At 34.3% G+C, this 18,956-nt stretch overlaps 1 protein-coding gene across 3 annotated transcripts in view; it reads left to right on the forward strand.

Annotated features, from left to right (window-relative positions):
- The window catches only part of LOC114939567 (semaphorin-1A), a 172,775-nt gene that overhangs the window by 125,599 nt on the left and 28,220 nt on the right, over positions 1-18,956 (forward strand). For all 3 annotated transcript variants that reach the window (XM_029313910.2, XM_085481892.1, XM_085481865.1), the window contains exon 5: positions 2,935-3,105. In XM_029313910.2, coding sequence (XP_029169743.2) covers positions 2,935-3,105 — 171 coding nt within the window. The remainder of the gene's footprint in view (positions 1-2,934; positions 3,106-18,956) is intronic.

The following is an 18,956-nucleotide window of genomic DNA, read 5'->3' on the forward strand; positions in this document are numbered from 1 at the left end:
GGCGAAATCGTATTACTCGATGAATATGCAGTGCGATTTTGCGGTCGAAAGTTTTCAGTCGGGTTGTAACTCGCCGTGCTGTTTCCGCTCGTACCGTAGGTCCTAAAACCAGCAGCCGGGATTCTCGCAGAGACGTATTCTAATTAGAACAAAAAGCGGAATATATCACGCGACTGTTCCTAAATCACATCCGTACCCGAAATCCCGTTCGGTTCCTTAATTGGTTCCTTCGCCATCCAGCTACCGGGCAAGAAATCATTTAGGATTCGGAAATTAATTAAGAATCACGTAGCGAGCGCCGATTAACTTATATTAATTGTACGATCCAACTCCTGGATTAGTCAGTTCTTTGCGAAAAGAATGCCACCGGTATTCGACTAGCTCGATTCATCTTTTCACTTCTCGAAGAGGGTGAGGGTCGAGATAATGGATGGATTTTCGATATTCGTAACAAGAGTACTTTCATTACTTGCGATGTAATTCAACAAACACTTGCCAACTCGGTAATTCGATCACTTTTACAAACACGTTACAATCACTTTAGTCGAAAACTTGTGTCTTTTTTTAGTTATTTATATTCCAAACAATAATGTGGTGATGGAAAATTCAACATAATTTTACTTTACTGTAAATTAGAAGAGTGACTCTTTAATTTTTTATTATGACATAACAATTATGTAGAGTGTATTTTCTTCACTTTTTAATTACATAGAAAAATATTTATCTATGCAAATAATAACATTAAAGTGTTCATTTTGTTAAACAAGAGTGAAACTGTTTGCACTCGTCTTGTTCATATACGATTTATTATTTTTCGAAATTTAATTGGTTAAGCGAAATTAGATTTTAGGATTTGATGCATTCGAATAACGACACGTTCGAAGATAATTTGCCTCCCCGGGACATAATTCGATTTCTCTATCGTGCTAAATGTACCCTCGTTATCCAATTTCCCGATCGAGCTATCGCTTCGAATTACTATCTAATTCGTAACTAATAAAATCTATCGTCATTCATCGATGGAAAAAATAATTGAGAATTTTAAGCATTGGAAAGATTAAGACAGATTATGAACATTATTTACAAAATTGTTTATATTTTTCAACATTATACCTTTTTTTTTTTTTAGATATTTTTGTCGTTCGAAAAATATGGATTCCATTGATAAACTTGTCAATCGCGATAAACGAAAATTCCGCGCAAAAAAAAGTTTGGGTTTTCGGATAAACACGTTAAAGGAAAATTTGAAAATTCTTTTACGAGAACGCGCAGCTTACGAAGACTCGTTTCATCGAGGCGCGACCAGCCGAAATTATCGAGAAAACTGGAATTTTCCGGTCAGCCATGAGACGTCGTAAAGATATAACAACACAGTACCGAGGTAGTAGGAGCTGAATAGCTTGTTCAAGGACTTCTACTTGGCAGTATGCAGCTACAGCTCCTGTCGTAACCTACCTACCTATCTACCTTCTCCTTGTTTCGTTCTCACTCTATGTCTCTCAACGTTGCCTCGGGGCTATGAGATGGTCGGTTTAAATAAGGAGACCGAGTCAGGGCAAGCAACATTTGACTTTTTGTAGAACCGAGAGCGGATATAATAATGTTCTATAATTAGACTCGCGGCGGCGGGGATCTCCTTTCTCATGAATTTTTTTCCAAAATTTCAATGCCTTATTTTTCGAGGCACAGGTAATCATTTTTCCTCTTCCTCTGATTAATTTTCAAACTTTCGCACGATTGTCACGTGTCGGTTAACCGATATACGTATACCTATCGTAGTCGTCTATTTTTACCGCGCTCAACGTTTAAAAGCGCAATTTACAAGGAAACGTATCTCTCTTGTTAAACAGCGACAAATTATCATTTTAATACGATGGAAAAAATTATACATGATTTTTATCAGTCAATAACACGTCAGTTATTGTTTTAAATCTATTTTTTAATATTTTGTATACATTTTCTTTTGAAGACACATAAGAGTAAAATTTCTATTTGTTATTCAGCATTTGCATTACACGCAATCCGACTGTGAATTTCCAAATTCAATTAACTCAAGCCTTTTATCTCTTTTTTAAATAATCTCACTTTGTGTAAAAATTATAGCAAAGCGTTTCGGAGATTCATTTACCGTTCCTCTTCGTATCTAAAGAGAGAGAGAGAGAAAAAGTATACACTCGTATATGAAACGAGAGAATACGTTTTGATGTATATCTAAAGCGAATTGAACAAAGTCGCCCTCTTGCTACAAGAGAGGATCATTATTCGTCGATGCATCTCAATTTAAAGAATAATAATACGGTATATATTATTATTTTCTCTCTGTCTGCAGTTTGCGCGAAAATAATGCGCGCATCGATGCGAAGAGCAAGAAGAGTGCGCACAGATACGTTGTTCATTATTATCGCGAGTGCATCGTCAACGGATTAAAATTCAAGTGCTCGGGCGCGGCGGTTATTCATTTATTCTCATTCCTCGCGCCGAGAGATCGCGACAATTCAACAAGATTTAACGTCGCGTTATATATTTAATTCTATCGCGTGCAGCTTACGCGATATAAATTATACCTTAAAGTCGACTTTAACGTTAAAGTTTCGGCTTTACCTTTTTCGCATTTTACAGAATTTAAATCGGCTCTAAATCTGCCGAACGGAGCGTTAACTCGTAAAATTAATGCGATTCGGGGGAATTATTAAACCGAGAGCCGTCCCTTTTTCGCGCGCGAAAGCGCGGGAGAAAAACAACCCGCGCGGGATTGATTCTCGATGCCCTCGCCCTTATTGAAAGCACGGGGATTAAGGTCCGTTAAAATTGCCTCGATTTCTCACCTAAGGGTATTAATCTTCGGCTGACCCCTAATCGGATTTTGTTGTACAAATTCGCTGCACCAAGTCGACCAAGTGAAGTAATGTTTGCTCGATCTTGCTCCTGTTTCAGAGATTGCAGTGGTCCAGCACCGAGGCGCACCGCCAGCTTTGTTATTTGAAGGGCCGCAACGACGACGAGTGCCAGAACTACGTAAGAGTTTTCGGCAGGCAGGGCCCCGATCGCTTTCTCGTTTGCGGCACGAATGCCTACAAGCCGCTCTGCAGACAGTTCACGATCAAGGTAAGCCGATAAGTCCCGAAGCATACTATATCTCTCGTTGCAATTGCATTTCGAAAATCTAGAGCGTAAAATTATAGCGTTCATCATTTTTCAACTACGAGGTATTCAACTTTTTTTTTTTTTTTTTTTGGTTTGTGATCTAGTCACCGTCGATAGAAATATACCGACTACGGTATTATTGAAAATTACACGTGCTTGAAACGGAATTAGAAAAATTTTTATTAATTTTTTAACTTTTGAACTCTCATTCTCAGAAATAATGATTCGGGTAAAAAATATGTGATTTTATATTATTTTACGTACAGTTATTGCATTCTGGATTATATTATATCGATAAAAGATCGCAGAATATTTCAATATTATATAGTATGTTTATCACATTAATATGTGAGTGTAATTTTTAAATGAAGTTACATATGAAAATAAAATGGTCAGAGAGTTAAACTCTTTACATTTTTATTTACAAGTTTATATAAAACTTTTATAATTGACAGTTTATTTGTAAATAACATTGAAGTAATTTGTATTTCGATAAAAATTAAAAATAAAAGAATATCAAACGAAAAAAGGTTGAACGATCAATATATATATAATAACATTTATAAACTTATATTCTAATTTAAAATAATTCTGAGCATTTTTGTAACATAAAGGTAAATATAACGCGTAGATATAGAAAATAAAACATTAAAATATTTATTCAAACTTCCACAATTATCTTCTCACGTCGTTTGATTCACATCTCTTCAACGTATGTTTGAAGTTACGTTTTTACATATGTATATAGGAAATATAGTCTCCCTGTGTACATGATATATTTATACAATATTATTTTTGGTTAGTTATATGCAGGTTTTATTTACCGAGCTATAAAATTAAAAAAAAAATGTCCGCAAATATTTGTTCGACGCTCTCGCTTAATTGAGAGCAACAATATTTCGATCATTTTCCTTCATTCATTATAAATAAAAGAGTCGCGAGTGTCAGAATAAAAAACGTCTATGTATAGAGGAAAAATATTCGATATTTTACGCCCTTCTGAATTTACCATCTGAAATATTGACATCCAATTAAAAGTCTCTGTACTTTTCGATGCCGATACTTTTCAAGCTGTCAGTGCATCGTATCGGAAAAAGAGAAGAAAATATTTACGAAGCGCGCGCGCGTGTAACATATCGTAGAAAATGAAGCGCGAGCGAGGCTACGGCTGCTAATGCGTAAAAAGAACCGACGATTGACTTTCGACAGGTAATTTTCTCCAAGCGACTCGAAAATGTACCGGAACTTAATCGCGCGCGATTGGTAAACCACATTTAACCCTTCGTGTTTGTACAATATGTACGAGAATGAGATGCCGCAGGGTTACCGCAATGGCATCGTTATATCCGTAACGGTATTGCTAACATTTCCTGAAAGTTTCATGCAATTCCGGCGCACGGCTTTCAAATTACATAACGCTTTCATCGTGCACACGTGTCGGGCCCAAACCTTTATATCGAGTTACAAAACATTGTAAAGTGACTGTAACTAATGGCTGCCTCTGTTTCATCAAATACTTTATTTCACAATCACGGGTTAACCGCGATAAACGTTGTGAGATGTGCGAGTTGAGTAATAATCTAGATTAGTTTCGGAATATTAGTCTGAGAAGGCGTGAGGCATAGGTACCAAATATAAAAGAATGCTTTCAAAATTACTGAGAGTCGCTAACTTCAAGAGCGCACATTTGGTTTTCATTCGGGTTTAGCATAAAGCCATATTGCGCTTGGAAAGGTTCAATGTAAAAAAGCAGCGATTTAAAAAGAGTTTTGAAAAAATGAAGAATTTGAGAAAATTATAATTTGAAGATTGCATTTTTCTCAATTCTTTGACGAAACGCGGTAGGTCAAATTAACTCTCTTCAAACACCAAGTTATTATTCTCGTTTTTAGCTATTATTATTTCTCATTTCGTTTGACGCATACTTTTGCATAAACAGATATTCGCGATTTAAAACAAATATATATATGAGATATACATCTCCATTTCAAGAGGTCGAAGAAAAAATAATAACACGGTTGAAAAAGTTGTTAAAAGGAAAAAGAGATACTGTAAAACGGGAAAAGCTCGCTACTTTAATAATTTTCTCCCTTGTTCTCAAGTACCTCACAATTATTCGCTCTGGCAGTGATTTATAGTCTCTCTCTCTCTAAGCTTCTTTTCGTCCTAACTTTATTTTCATTCGTTCCATGCACATCTTTGATTCATTAATGGTATGAATTTGCTTTTTAGCAAAATACATAGCCTTTGTGCATTTCTTTTAATTTACAATAATATTCGTACGTACGGATATATACATGCTAGCCATTTTAAAAGTAGGAGGTTTTCTAAAATATTGCTATTGGTACAATATTATCAATGTTGAAATTTTCTTCTTAAATTTTTGTCGAAGATAGTTGCATTAAAATGTTCGATCGATTTGACCATTTTCGATCGGTTGTATATATTTATCCAAATAAATCGCGATAAAGAGAGAAGGAGAGAGATAAAGAAGCATTATACAGCCAATTGGGGGATGCTTTCGTGTTCATTCTTTTATCATCTTCGTATCTATTCGAACTTGGGAAAGGGGCGAGAGAATTTCCGCAGCTATTAGCAGCAGCTGTAGTTAGTTACGTAAACGAGATGAAAAGAAAAAGGAAGAGAGAAAAAGGAATTAACCGGGAGAGTTTTGTACAAGACCAGAGCTCTCGGTCGGATGTGTAGCGAGTAAAGTTACGGATCGAATAAGTTCTTAATGCAGCACTTTGAAGGCGACACCACACCATACATGTAGAGAGAGAGAAAGAACGCGCACGGCAAGACGTCGCGGCGCCTGGCGTCTTAATAATGGCACGTGTGTGGGGAAACGCGTCGTCATGGCGGCCAACGACGACCAACGGGATGGGTGGACAGGAGCAAAAGGAAAAAGGGAGAGAGGCACGAGAGCGTGATTTATCTGCTCGTATATCTTTTTCCTTCCTTTCTCTCTCTCTCTCTCTTCCTTTTTTCTTCCGATCTTAAACAGATGACGGGGTTGCTGCTGTCTGTGCAGCAGGTACACGCAGCTCCAGTTACTGACAAAGGCAACCCCGAGATAAGGGCGGATATGCGTTTATCCGCGCTTAAATCGCGATTATTGCGCGAGTGAATTATGCTGTTGAATATAAACGAGGATAAATTATTTGATTATTCCGAATTTATTATAACGTATACACGGATACGTGATAAATAACCAAAGTAGGTATATCTGCTTTTGATGATTGATCTCTCGGATAATGAGTGAAAGACGCAAAGTTACATGCATGAATGCACAGAGAGATGGTGATGAGATTTGAATGCTGTCGAGATCACGCGGAGTAATCAGTCGATGGAGCCAAGTTTTCGAGAAGACGTATCGACGAGTCTTCTCGGAAGTAAGTGGCATCTCTTCGGGACCTTACACCTCGCGATACCTTATCATTCAGCTTCCGGAGGGATTTATTTACCGTCGTAATCCCTTCTGATAGTCCTGATCCATGATCGAGAAGCGATGCGGGGAAAAGCTTTGCCTTCTCACGCGAGATCTGATTCGTCCGTCCACGAAAGCCGGCAATTTTACTTTCGTATTATGCGCCATTAAAAACTCATCCGCTGCAACCGCGTGCGCCGCGGTAGCGAATAAATCATACGCAAAGTAGGTCTGCTTTTCACCGGAAGTTTTCAGTAAACACGCAAGATTTGCGTCACTAGAGAGAACTTGGAAAAAAAAGAGAGAAGCCAAATAAACTTTGCCGAAATAAATTTCACCGCCGCCGCGCCGGTTCGACGATGCAAGATCGCGCTATTTACTATTGCAACGATCAATATGACGCGAGATACGTGGGGAAAAAAATTGCGCGAGACGGAGGATTTCGCAGTTTTGCAAAATTTTTCCTCACTGTATATTGCGAATCGCTATACTACATGAATACCTTTTTTTTTTTTTTGCTTTATCATTTTTTTTAAATTTATTGAAGCAATTAATTTACATGCGGTGGAAATAAATAGTAATGAAATGGAATCGCAATACGTTTTTAAATTTATAGACGTATAATCAAGATTTAAAGAATTAAAAATCGCGTCTGTGTGTGATATTGTGAAGATCGAAAAGAATTAAATTATTCGCGCAAACATCTCGACGATCAAATATTTAGAAACGTTTTAAAGTTTCACAGGCGTTTTTGAAATTTCATTAAAATACGTATGTATGATATTTTTTGAACGTAATATTATCGTGCTTTTTAAGATATTTTAATATTATATGAAAAAAACAATATTATATGTTACTAATTAGGTCGTAAATTATGCGCGCTTTGGTTAAAAGATTACGTGTCGCGTAAAACTCCAACCGTAATCAATTTTTTACAGTTTCACAGGCGGACCAAAAATTAATCTCTTTATAATAATTATTATAATCGGTTGATATAACAAACTGATATTATATTTTATAATATTTTGTGAAAAATTAATACGAGACCTGTTATCTTACGTTATTATAAAAATTATATATTATTAAGATATTATATATTTTAATTATATATCATAAATTCTACATTATTCTGCACCATATATTAGAGAAGCCAGTTTTCGCGTTCTTGCAGAGCAGTTACCGTTAATTGATTTCGCACGAGTACTCAATTTGAACGTTTCACGAAATTTCTCAAGTGTCAAAATCCAATCTAAGAATAGTCGAGCCTTCGACGAAATCTTCGAACTGGTGATAAAGCAATGGGCAAAAACGAATCATCGCGTTTCCCGCCTAATTCTCACGTCCACCCACGAAAATTCAAGCCACGACTTTTATTCGAGTCACGCGGTCCGATATGGCTTCCGAATGTAAGAGTCGCCTCTTTTGGTCCATCTTCTTCTCCCGACGAGTCGCTCTTTCCGCCTCGTTTCGACCCTCACGATCCCACCTTCTCTTTTCTCTCGTCCTCTCGCAAAACTCTCTCCTTCGGTACGCCTTTAATACTCTATTCCCAAAGCATCCATTTCCGTGGCAGTCCTTTAGAATTTCTTTCGTTTCCCGCGCTACCGCTTGTGTCTTTGTGTTCCGCCGGAATTCATTCGTCCCACGCCATCTCAGATGAGACACGGCAATTTAGTCTCTCTTTTTTTTTTTCCTTTTTCCCAGTTTTACTTTTCTTTGCGTCACGTACCGGCCAGATTCTTTTCCCTTCGATATTCTCCAAAATATATGTATATAATTTTCCTAATGTACAATAACAAAAACGGTTTCTGCCGTCGCATATTTGAATAAAAATGAGGAAAGATGTTATGTCGTGTTTTAATTAATTTTGCATATGTAATTGTTACATAGTCTCTCTCGGTTTTTCAAAAACATACATGACAGCTTATCAAAGTTTTTACAATAATATTTTTTACTCTTAGAAAAATATTGAAAAATATTACAAAATATTTTTAAACGCTTTTAAACAGGGAGATGTTGTATCTTGAAAACTTTACGTTTTTATTCTAAAATAGTTTGTAATAAGATTGAACGAGTTTCTTTCTGCAAATTCTATTTTCTTATTCGACCGACCCATTTTCACTCCAACTTATTCCTTCAATGCTCATGCGGGAACAATACCCGTCTGAAATTTAACATGCACTTGCTAAATTATCCGCACGTTGATGCGGCACTTACACCCTACATTTCCTTGCATCGCGGCCCTTTTTCATCTTCTCCCGTATCTCCTCGTTCTCCATGGTGTCGTTGGTGCAAGTACGCGGCGATGTATATTCGTGCGAAAAATCGGGCAAGTAACTGCACTATCACATGTTATCCCCGTTTTCGTTCCCGCCGTTGCGCACGTACGCTACGATAAGCTTGCTTCCTAGTCATCAAGAACCGCGACGTCGCATGTATTTTTATGACGGCGAGATGCCCCATGGATAAGCTCGGCTAACGAAAACGTCCAACGAGATACAATATTTTCGCCTTTTGATACTTGGAAATCAAGTAAATCGCCCTTCCCTTCGTAATCTCAGATTTGCTTTCTCACGTCGTAAATATTTTATTAGGCGCTCATTTAATAGACGTATGATATATCTAATGCATATGTTCAATTTTGTTACAGTTAAGATTTCGCCAACCCTAATATCGATTATTTTGTCAGAAAAATAAAATTTTGTGAATAAAAATTCTTGAGTTGTCGTATGAATATTTTAATGACACAATTTTCAACGATTAACGAAATAAATTTTTTATCGACAATTTAATAAAATATTACAAATTTTTTATTTTATGCAAACATTTTTTCCCGTTAAAAATTTAACTTTTATTAAACGGATTTTAAGTGCTATGCTTAAATGATTAATTTGTTTAATAAGTTATCTTAAATGAATTTTAATTTGTGAAAAATCAAATTCTAAAAAGATTATTGTATAAGAAATTACATAGTGACTTAAATTTACAACGTGTAATCTAAAAATTAATTTTTTAAGAAATAATTAATTTTGGAAATTTATTGAGAAAACTCATTATGATGTTACATAATATATAAAATGTGCAGTTAAAACTTATGAAGTTATATATACAAAATTCTTATAATTGGCACAATTCTTTTATTCAGCGAAATAACAACGAGATCCATCACTTTCAAAACAAATCAAGTGCAACATAGTAGAAAAGGAGATCATATAAATCGATATTGAAACAAACAAGCATAGTTTATATAGATCTGTCAAAAGTTTGAAATGCAGGTGAAAATATACATTGGAAACAAAGTAACTTTTTTGCGAAATGTATTCATGTTGAAAACTCACGCTATCACGCTATCCAATTTCACGTGCCACAATTCAAATTTCAACCTACCGCTCTTGAATTTTTTATGTTTCCTGAAGCTTTCGGATTCTCTTTTTTTACAAATAGTGAATTTTCAAAAAATACAACACCATTAAGCTTCCATCGTTCAAGTTCTCACAGATCGAATATGCTTTTTTCTAATATTTTTTCTTGATATATGCCGGAGATGATGGTATAGGAGAAAAACATATTAATTTGATCAATTTTGAATATCAATAATTTAATGTATATTTAATATTTATTTTGAAAACTACACATATATACATTTCTTAATATTCATAATTTATATATAAAAATAAAGAAACGCGTATATTTCTATTTTTTATGCTATTTTTATGCCATGCTATGTTAAAAATGATTCTTGAGATAAAATTAATTTTTTCCTTTTTATATTAAATATATTTATATTTAGATAGATGTTTTACAAGAGAGAAACATGTAAATTGTTTTAATTAAAATTTAATCTCTTAATGATATTGAACACTGTAAGATCGAATAGACAATTTGAAGGGATATTGGTTAAAATTAAATTGTATGAAAACTGCATTAATTCTGAGAGAGAGAGAGAGAGAGAGAGAGAGAATGTCCGAGCGAATAAACGCAGTCTACTGTTTAACATGCACTCATTTTCCTTCTGATAATGATTTTATCCTTTCCTGTAAACAATTTTTAGATTTACACACATAATTGTGAATAAGATATTAATATATGATATCGTAGGTAAAGGTTATTGGTAAATATCATCATGAGATTTTGATGTCCTATAATTTTGGTCGACCATAATAATACATAAATCTTATCGAATAATCTCGTTTAGACTTAATCGTTTTCCATTTTTCTGATTCCAAACTTGATGCTCAAGCATTTCCGTTGAAGAGTTTTAAAACTGTTTCTTGTTGTGCTCTCTTTTCTTACTTTATTCAAGAGCCGCGGTGAATTTCAACCAATATACAATCCGATATAATAATTTTTCCGATACGTAAGAGCCAGAGTAGCACGCTTAAATCTGAAAATATTTCGTAAATACTACCATCCATAAACAGCAGTGTTTCGATTTGCATTTAAAAGCTATGTTATAATTACAATATAGTGTATTTAGGTTAAATTATAAATATTTAAACAAATTTCTTACATTAAGAAACATTTTCCGAGAAATAAATTCTCATCTGAAAATATATAGTAAAGTATTTTTAGGTCAGTTATTACAAGAAATAGTATAGACTTGTAAATTTTTCATTTTAAATGTATGAAACATTTTTTAAACGCGATCGAGAATATATAATGAATATATGATATATTTAGATTAAATTACTCATATATATAGACTTGTACATATAAATGGTAACATACATAACAAATTTCAATAAAATTGCGCTGAGCGTGTAATATTTCTTCAATTATTACGAACATTGATATCTATAAAATATTACATCAATCTTTATATAAGGTACATCGTACAAATATAGCAGACAATGCAAGTGTCAGAATATACATCGACTTTTCATGCAAATTTCAGGATTTCCATATTCTTGTCATATTTTATGATCTTACATAGTTTTTGGCACCTAACCAACGGACTATACTAAATATGTAGTGTGTATAATGTCAAGTGTGATCTGTGAGAAAATAAAGTAGATTATTTAAAATTAAGATAAATTTTAGATTTTTCACAATATATTTTTAAATTTTTAATATATATTTTATTCGTTTTAAATATAGTATTGATATCGTAAATGTAAATGGCATTTGCATATAGAAACTTTGTAGTAATTTAATTTGTTTTAAATTTATTTTAAATTAAAATTATATGTGATATTTTTGTTAAATTACTATTAAAATTCTAAAATACGTGAATAAGTATTTGATAAAACTTTTGTGCATGCAAATGACATTCCTATTAGTAATATAATTTTAATATGCTGTTTCGTTAAAAAAAAAACCATTTTGAAAATGTTTGAAAACGATAAATTTACAAGTATATATTTTATATTTTTATAAATTATTGAGCTTATGATATTTTTTTTTATTGTATTTGTCACAATGTTAGTAAAAAACTTGAAACTGCAATTTTGTTCAGCAAATTGTTAAAATATATTCGATAATTGTAAATCTATTTGATAATTGTAATAGAACATTATTTAAAGTTTCTTCAAACCGAGCTTGCTGAAATTATCGACGTGTTTTCTAGACCATTATTTTTAGACATTCGCTTCGTCTACTCGTAACCTGCTTCGTAATAAGCGCTGTGTTCCGCTGTAATCTGTTGGCACAAGATTATCTATGTACTCTATTGCAGCGTAGTTCACGCCCTGTAGTTGTAATATCTATAGTTGGCTTGTCACATGTCAATTTTGATACGCGATATATGCGCACATCCTGATTATCCGCCAGATACATAATCGCATCTGTGTGTATTAATATACGAAAATCGATGTACGTCAGGCACATAACGTTTTCAATGAACGTTTCCCCAATTATTTTCAAATAACACAACACTTCTTTATAGACTCATTGGCCAATATATATTAGGAATATGGAAAACGCTTCATCTACGGACATCATAACATCAACTATTCTGTACATAAGCGAACATAATTGATAGGAGATGGCAAATGACAGGTGATTCAAGCTTCGACCAGTAATCATAAACAGATGTTTGTACACATTCGGGGTGTAAACCGCAAATCATCGTCCTAACTTTATACGCTCCGCATTCTCATCGTGGAATATCGCCATTCGTTATACAAACGAGTAATTTATGATGTGTTTAAAATAGTCATCGCGCTCTGGTACTTGTTCAAGTGATTTACTCATTTCGATTCATTGTTATCGACGATTGAGAATTCGGTGTCACTAAAGTCAATCGCACAATTGAAAGTACGTGGATCGGACAAACACTTGATCGTCAAATTGAGAAACAGATATCTTATGAAATAATAATGTTTCGTACTTTTTTTTCTTTATGTCTCCGTGAAAGGGGCTGCGGCAATAATTTGTTTCTCATTACAAGGTCTATTATAATTCTGCAGAAAATAAAGAAGGGAAAGCGATAGAAGAATGAAAAATAATGATATAACGAAAATGTTTCGACACACAAATGTCGTCCGCTATCGTTGAAACGTTATCATGTAAGCTAACGTAGCGAATTTTTCGCTTTCGTGTTTTACCCGATGCGAAACTTTAACCGCCAGCTATATTCGATAACGATAAATCAACGTTCATTCGTGTAGTCGTTAGAAATATCGATCCCATTACCGTCGCAAGCAGCTTTAGCCAAGCACGTTCTCTTTTTCGTCCCTGGACTATTACCCTTTATCGTGCGACGAGATAATTCAAAGCGACTGCTGTAACTCGCTCCGACGAAGTAATTAGTATAACGAGTAAAAGCCGAGAGTCTGTTGGTTCGTGCGACACGATCCGTGCTCTTTTAATAACTACTAATCCGCTAAAAAGCGAAACGGACGAAGAACAAACGAGTTATCTCGCGTAATCGGGACGAGAACCTGCCGCTGATTTATTCAGTCTTTAACGTGAATCTTCAGACTTGCGACACGTATTTTTCCCTCGCTAAAAGAATCATCTCGAATGCTCATGGTGTGATACACTTATTTCAATTGCATTCCTTTGATTTATGTCGCGTTGATGGTCTACCAATTACGGTCTTGATTGATCGATCACGAATTATTATCATGTGTTCAAAGAGATATACTACGTGGACGTTAATTGAAAGGACAATAAGTCATTTAGAAAGGAAGATTTGCATATGCTAAGATCAAACTGAAAACGAGAAAAATCTGAAGAGTTTTGAAACCCAATTTACTTATTCAAAAAAGATGAAGCGTAAAAACGTCAGAGTGTTAAAGAAATAATTTGGTTTTCTTCGTTCTTTCTAGAAAGCCAATTTTGCATAATGCGCCGATTCGAATTGTCACGTTAGTGCTTCGAGCATCGTGTATCGAATTCATGGCGTTTCGGCACGAATTGACGTGTCATATTTGTTGACAGTCAGCAAATATAATGAGCCATGTCGAATGGTTTTCTGCGACGCGTTACAGTTCAGCGAGACCGAGTTCGTGGGAACTTAGCGTGCTGGAAATTACGGTCGATTGTCTACACAGAGTGTCCCAACCCACCGTGACATATCTTTTATCCGCAGACTCTTTAATCAATTTAAAATCAATGTGTCCTTGATAAAAGCGTCGACGAAAGAAATAGATTAGTCTTTAGATTATAAGCGATTGAAAATGAAGGAATCTCTTTGGGGAAGCTAAACTTCTTTGGAATGCAAAAGGGGGAGAGGCAGTGACGTTGACGTTTTATCGTTTTATTAAATTTCCAAGGCGCGGATTCATTTTAAATATTTCTTAGATAAATATATGTATACATACGTACACATAAATTGAAGATTGAAATTTATCATATTTTTCAACATTTTTTCTTTGTAAGATAGAATCGTATTGGTCACTTTGGTTCCGAGAATCTGTAATCAAAAGAGAACGTCTGGTATGTTTTTACTGATTTTACTGGCATATTCTAGATATCTTATATCTCAAAATTTTAGTCGGGTTTTATACATAAAAGAATCCTTTTTATTAAAGACGATAATTATCTGAGTTATAAAGAACTAAAGATTAAAAAGTTGCGCGTGAATTATATTTACAGAGCGAAACAGAATATTTTCTCTCGCAAATTTTAATTCGGTTTAAATAAATCTCAGTAAATATTTAATATGAGAATATTGAATGAATCAAATATTCAATCTCGAAGAAAATGAAAAACACTTGACAGATAAAACCAGATAAATATATTATTTTAAAAAACTCGAGATTCGATAGAATCTACGGTTAAAAAAGCGCGATAATTTATGAACAATTTTTATAAATTTATTCGCGGTACATGAGGCTTTGACAGGTATCAATCATGCGGAATATCGTGCTTATCGATAATCGCTTAACATCACAACGTTAAACTCGACGTGATCTTTTTTTTTTATAATTAGGCATTGTTTATTCGGCGGAGTCTGCTGAAATTTCAGTCCGAGCGACCAAACAGCTCGACATATGTCAGTTAGTCGAATGAAGTACATGCCGCGTGACGAGTGACAGTAAGCCGCTTCGATATATTCGTCTCTTTCCCCGTTTTTCTCGTTTTATATAGAAAAGAGAGTCACACACACACACACACACATATATATATATATATATATATATATATATATATATATATATAAAATACATACCAGTAACACATTCGTGGTTCGCTCGACTTGTTTGTTCCGCTATTTATATCAATCGCTAAATGTTAAAATCTATGTCGCACCTATACATTATTACAATATATGAGAATACTTTTAGAAAAGAATAAGTAGATATATTAAAGGAAAGTAGTAATATAAAAGTGTAAATGTCAAACGTAGATCTTGATGATTGATATTTCAATTTTTTATTAACCGCGGATGTTATGTTATATGAAAGTCAAATCAGCTGATGCGACTGATTTAAAAGCTTCTAAATCTGGAGAAAAATATGTCTTTTTTTTTTACACACACGGAGTTGCCATTATTTGTTTCACGTTAATTGAACGTAATCAAACGCACGCCGAAAATATAAATCGATTTCTTACGGAAAACATAAAAAAGAGGCAGAGTAGCCAAAATGACAGTAGAAAAAGTGTAAAATACACTCTATGCAGCTCAATAAATGTTACAACTCCGAAATATATTGCTTTTTAAAGTAACGATTAAAAAATAAAATATTGCATATTTTAAAGGTAATTTTGCAATATTATATAAAAAAAGTAATATTACAAAAAGAGACTATATAGAGGAAGTTGTTATATTTTTTTATCTGTTTTGTATTTTTACCATTTAATTCACATATACATACATACACACGTATACACACGTACAAAATATATAAAACTTCTTGGATTTGTTATAACATATTCGCTAAATAAACGCTTTATTTAAAATGCATATTTAGAATCTAAAGTACGATATAGTCTTAAATAAAGAAACAATGTTCTAAATAAATGCTAAGAAGAAATTTTTAATTAAAGCAAGATGACAAAGTCAATATGTTTTTCTTAATAATTGTCATAATGCCATTAATTTGATCTAACAATAATCACTGCATGTTTAGATATTTTTTGTTAACCATCTTTGCTTTGTTCTATATACACACATTCTATATACAATTCGAATCGTATATTTTCGATCTTTATTGACAGTTTGAAATTGAACGGAAAGAGCCGGACAAGTGGAATGCGAGTTGAAAATGCACGATTACAAATTAGCATTACGAAAATGTGTTAATTGAATGTGCGCGATGAAATGATTCGTTTCTCTCGATGCTCGAGGCAATGACGGTCATCTGGAGTACGATGCGAATCGATGTTACGAATTTACGAGACGATCTAGTCTGCGGTTTTGTACAGCCACTATCGAAATTGTTTCGAAAGGTGCAATTCGCCGGACAATTGCCGGTGTAATTTCGCATATTTACCGTTATATGTGCGCGCACAAAAGGCATCCATTTGTGAAATTACGCGCGTAAGTTGTATACGTCCTATATACACGTCTTCTTGTATACGTGTTGCACAGTATTGCACTGTCGTTTATGCTGATAGTGTATATATACATATATATATATATATATATATATATATATATATATATATATGTATGTATATATGTGCGTGTCTGTAAACTCCATTGAACCGCACGAGCGCCTCGGCAGGCGCATGTAGGCTCTCCATGAAAAGCTTTTCCATCGGATATACGACTAGATTGTACAAAGTTCTATCTGTATCGATAAGCAAAGGAGTCTATTCACGCAAACCGCCGCGCCGCGTCGCGCCGTTTATTAATTTTCGTCGCGAAATACACAGAGTAATGTTATCCGAGGTGAATCACAGCAAAATTATCGCAAACGCGCGAGTTGTCGAAGAAAAAAATTCCTTTCAGAGTCGCGTTGGATATGTGCTTTTTCTTCAGCAATTTTCCTTCTCTTTTTACAGATGCGATTAAATTATTGACATTCGCTTGATTGAGAGTAACTGAAATATATTACAAAATATTTTAATGGTGTTTTGAGAAATAAATTCCATCTACATATATGCGGAGACATTTTTCGTTAAATAACAGATGTGTATCGTTAATATGTAAATATGACTAATGCAGAAATATTGTACAAGACATTAGAGCGGATTTCGAGCATTTAAATCTTCCAATTAGACGGTATAAAATCCTTCTCTCTTTCACGAATTTTCGCTCTGTAACAATTAGCAACATTCGATGAAATCACTCTCGCAATAAAATATGCATTTCGAACTGATTAAATCAGATGATATTTTCGAAAATGTTTGTTTTTAATCTCTCTCTCTCTCTTTTTCACACACACACACACACGTAGAATATTATTAATTTAAAGTTTATTAGATCTCTTCCACAAATTTCCTCGAGCGAGCTTCCATAATTTTCTAATATTATCTCGAGTAAGACAAGTTAAAATTTGCATTTAATGAATAATCCAGCAGGCGCCTTCCGACCGGTTCATTCGCCTGCAGACAATTATTTTCGCGGCTTTTATCTACCTACCGTACCTATCTAGGAGCATCTATCATTGTACGTATGGCCCGCAGGTTCCCAGGAACAGAGATACCGCTCACTTACGGCATTGTGCCTTACATGCACTTATATATATATATATACGCGCCCACGTGTAAGGAGGAGGCTCGGTGAATGAACTAACGGTTAAATAAAGATTTGCCGAGGACAGTTGGTGTGCGGTTTAATTGGAATAATTAATCGGCTCATTGTGCCTCTCTTCCCTCTTTTGTCTCGCCTCTCTCGTGTCGCGCGAGAGAATACGTTTCGCCTTTCGTGATTGTATATACGGGAAGACGGGCTGCCCGCGTTTCCCAATGGGATTCCGCTTCGATTCACCGTCTCTCACAGAGACGCTGCTTCCGCTACGAAGCGGGTCTCTTCCGTCTCTCGAATACTCGCGATGCGATGTGATCTGATTCGATCGGAACGTCCGGAATATATTTCACGATATATATATATATACACCTCTCTTAGGGAGATTTCTCTTTCCTTGCGTCGATATTAATTGCAAAGCTTTTAAACTCGAAAATATATGTTTCCATTTAATGAGGGAGAATTTCATGCGCGACGATGATGAAAACAATTTTGATTTTCAATCGCCATTAGTTAATTGATTCTTCTTCTCTTTTACAATTTCAAATGTTTATATATGTATATATATGTATTTTTATATTTTTCATATTTATTATCTTACTATTTCCCGCGTTAATTTCGCGCGCGTATTTCCATTTATTTTATAATGTCAATCATCGTGAAATCCTCGATTAACTGTTTTAAACTTTTCCTCATCGCAAATTTTATTTATTCAGCGGTATATAGATGTAGACCGAGATATCCGTTATTGCGAAATGTATATTATATTGATTCGTGCATGTGCATTTCGGCGTGATATAATCTCTGTTGTTGCACAAATTCGGTCGATTTTCTAAATAGCGTAGTGTGACACATATGTAACTCATTAATTACGCTGCGAGAATTTGCACCGTTAATATTGGTTTGATTATTTAAATTAATTGAACATATAAAATATTACACACGCGTTTTAATCATCTCGTCGATGTGTCTGCTTTATCAATATCATAAAGTTAATGCGCGCCGATCCAATGCTTGCGTTTCTTTTTCTATTCGCTCTTGTCGACATTTCATTTGTATTAATTTATAGAATTTTCTTTATATATATATATATATGTATAAAAAAAAAGTTGTGACTTTTTTTTTTTATTACAAATTAAGCTTATTCGGTGTCTCGAAACTCTGCGGAGCATTGTTGCAGAACTGCTGGTCTCAAATATTAGCTGTGCAACGTTAAAAAGTTGAAACATAATGGAGCATCAAACTTTTAAAAAGCTCTTCGTTCACAAAATCCTAGATGGCAGGAAACGCGCGGGTCTTATA

Source organism: Nylanderia fulva, unplaced genomic scaffold (assembly GCF_048542155.1).
Source record: "Nylanderia fulva isolate GAGA-0341 unplaced genomic scaffold, ASM4854215v1 Scaffold1, whole genome shotgun sequence".
NCBI lineage: Eukaryota > Metazoa > Arthropoda > Insecta > Hymenoptera > Formicidae > Nylanderia > Nylanderia fulva.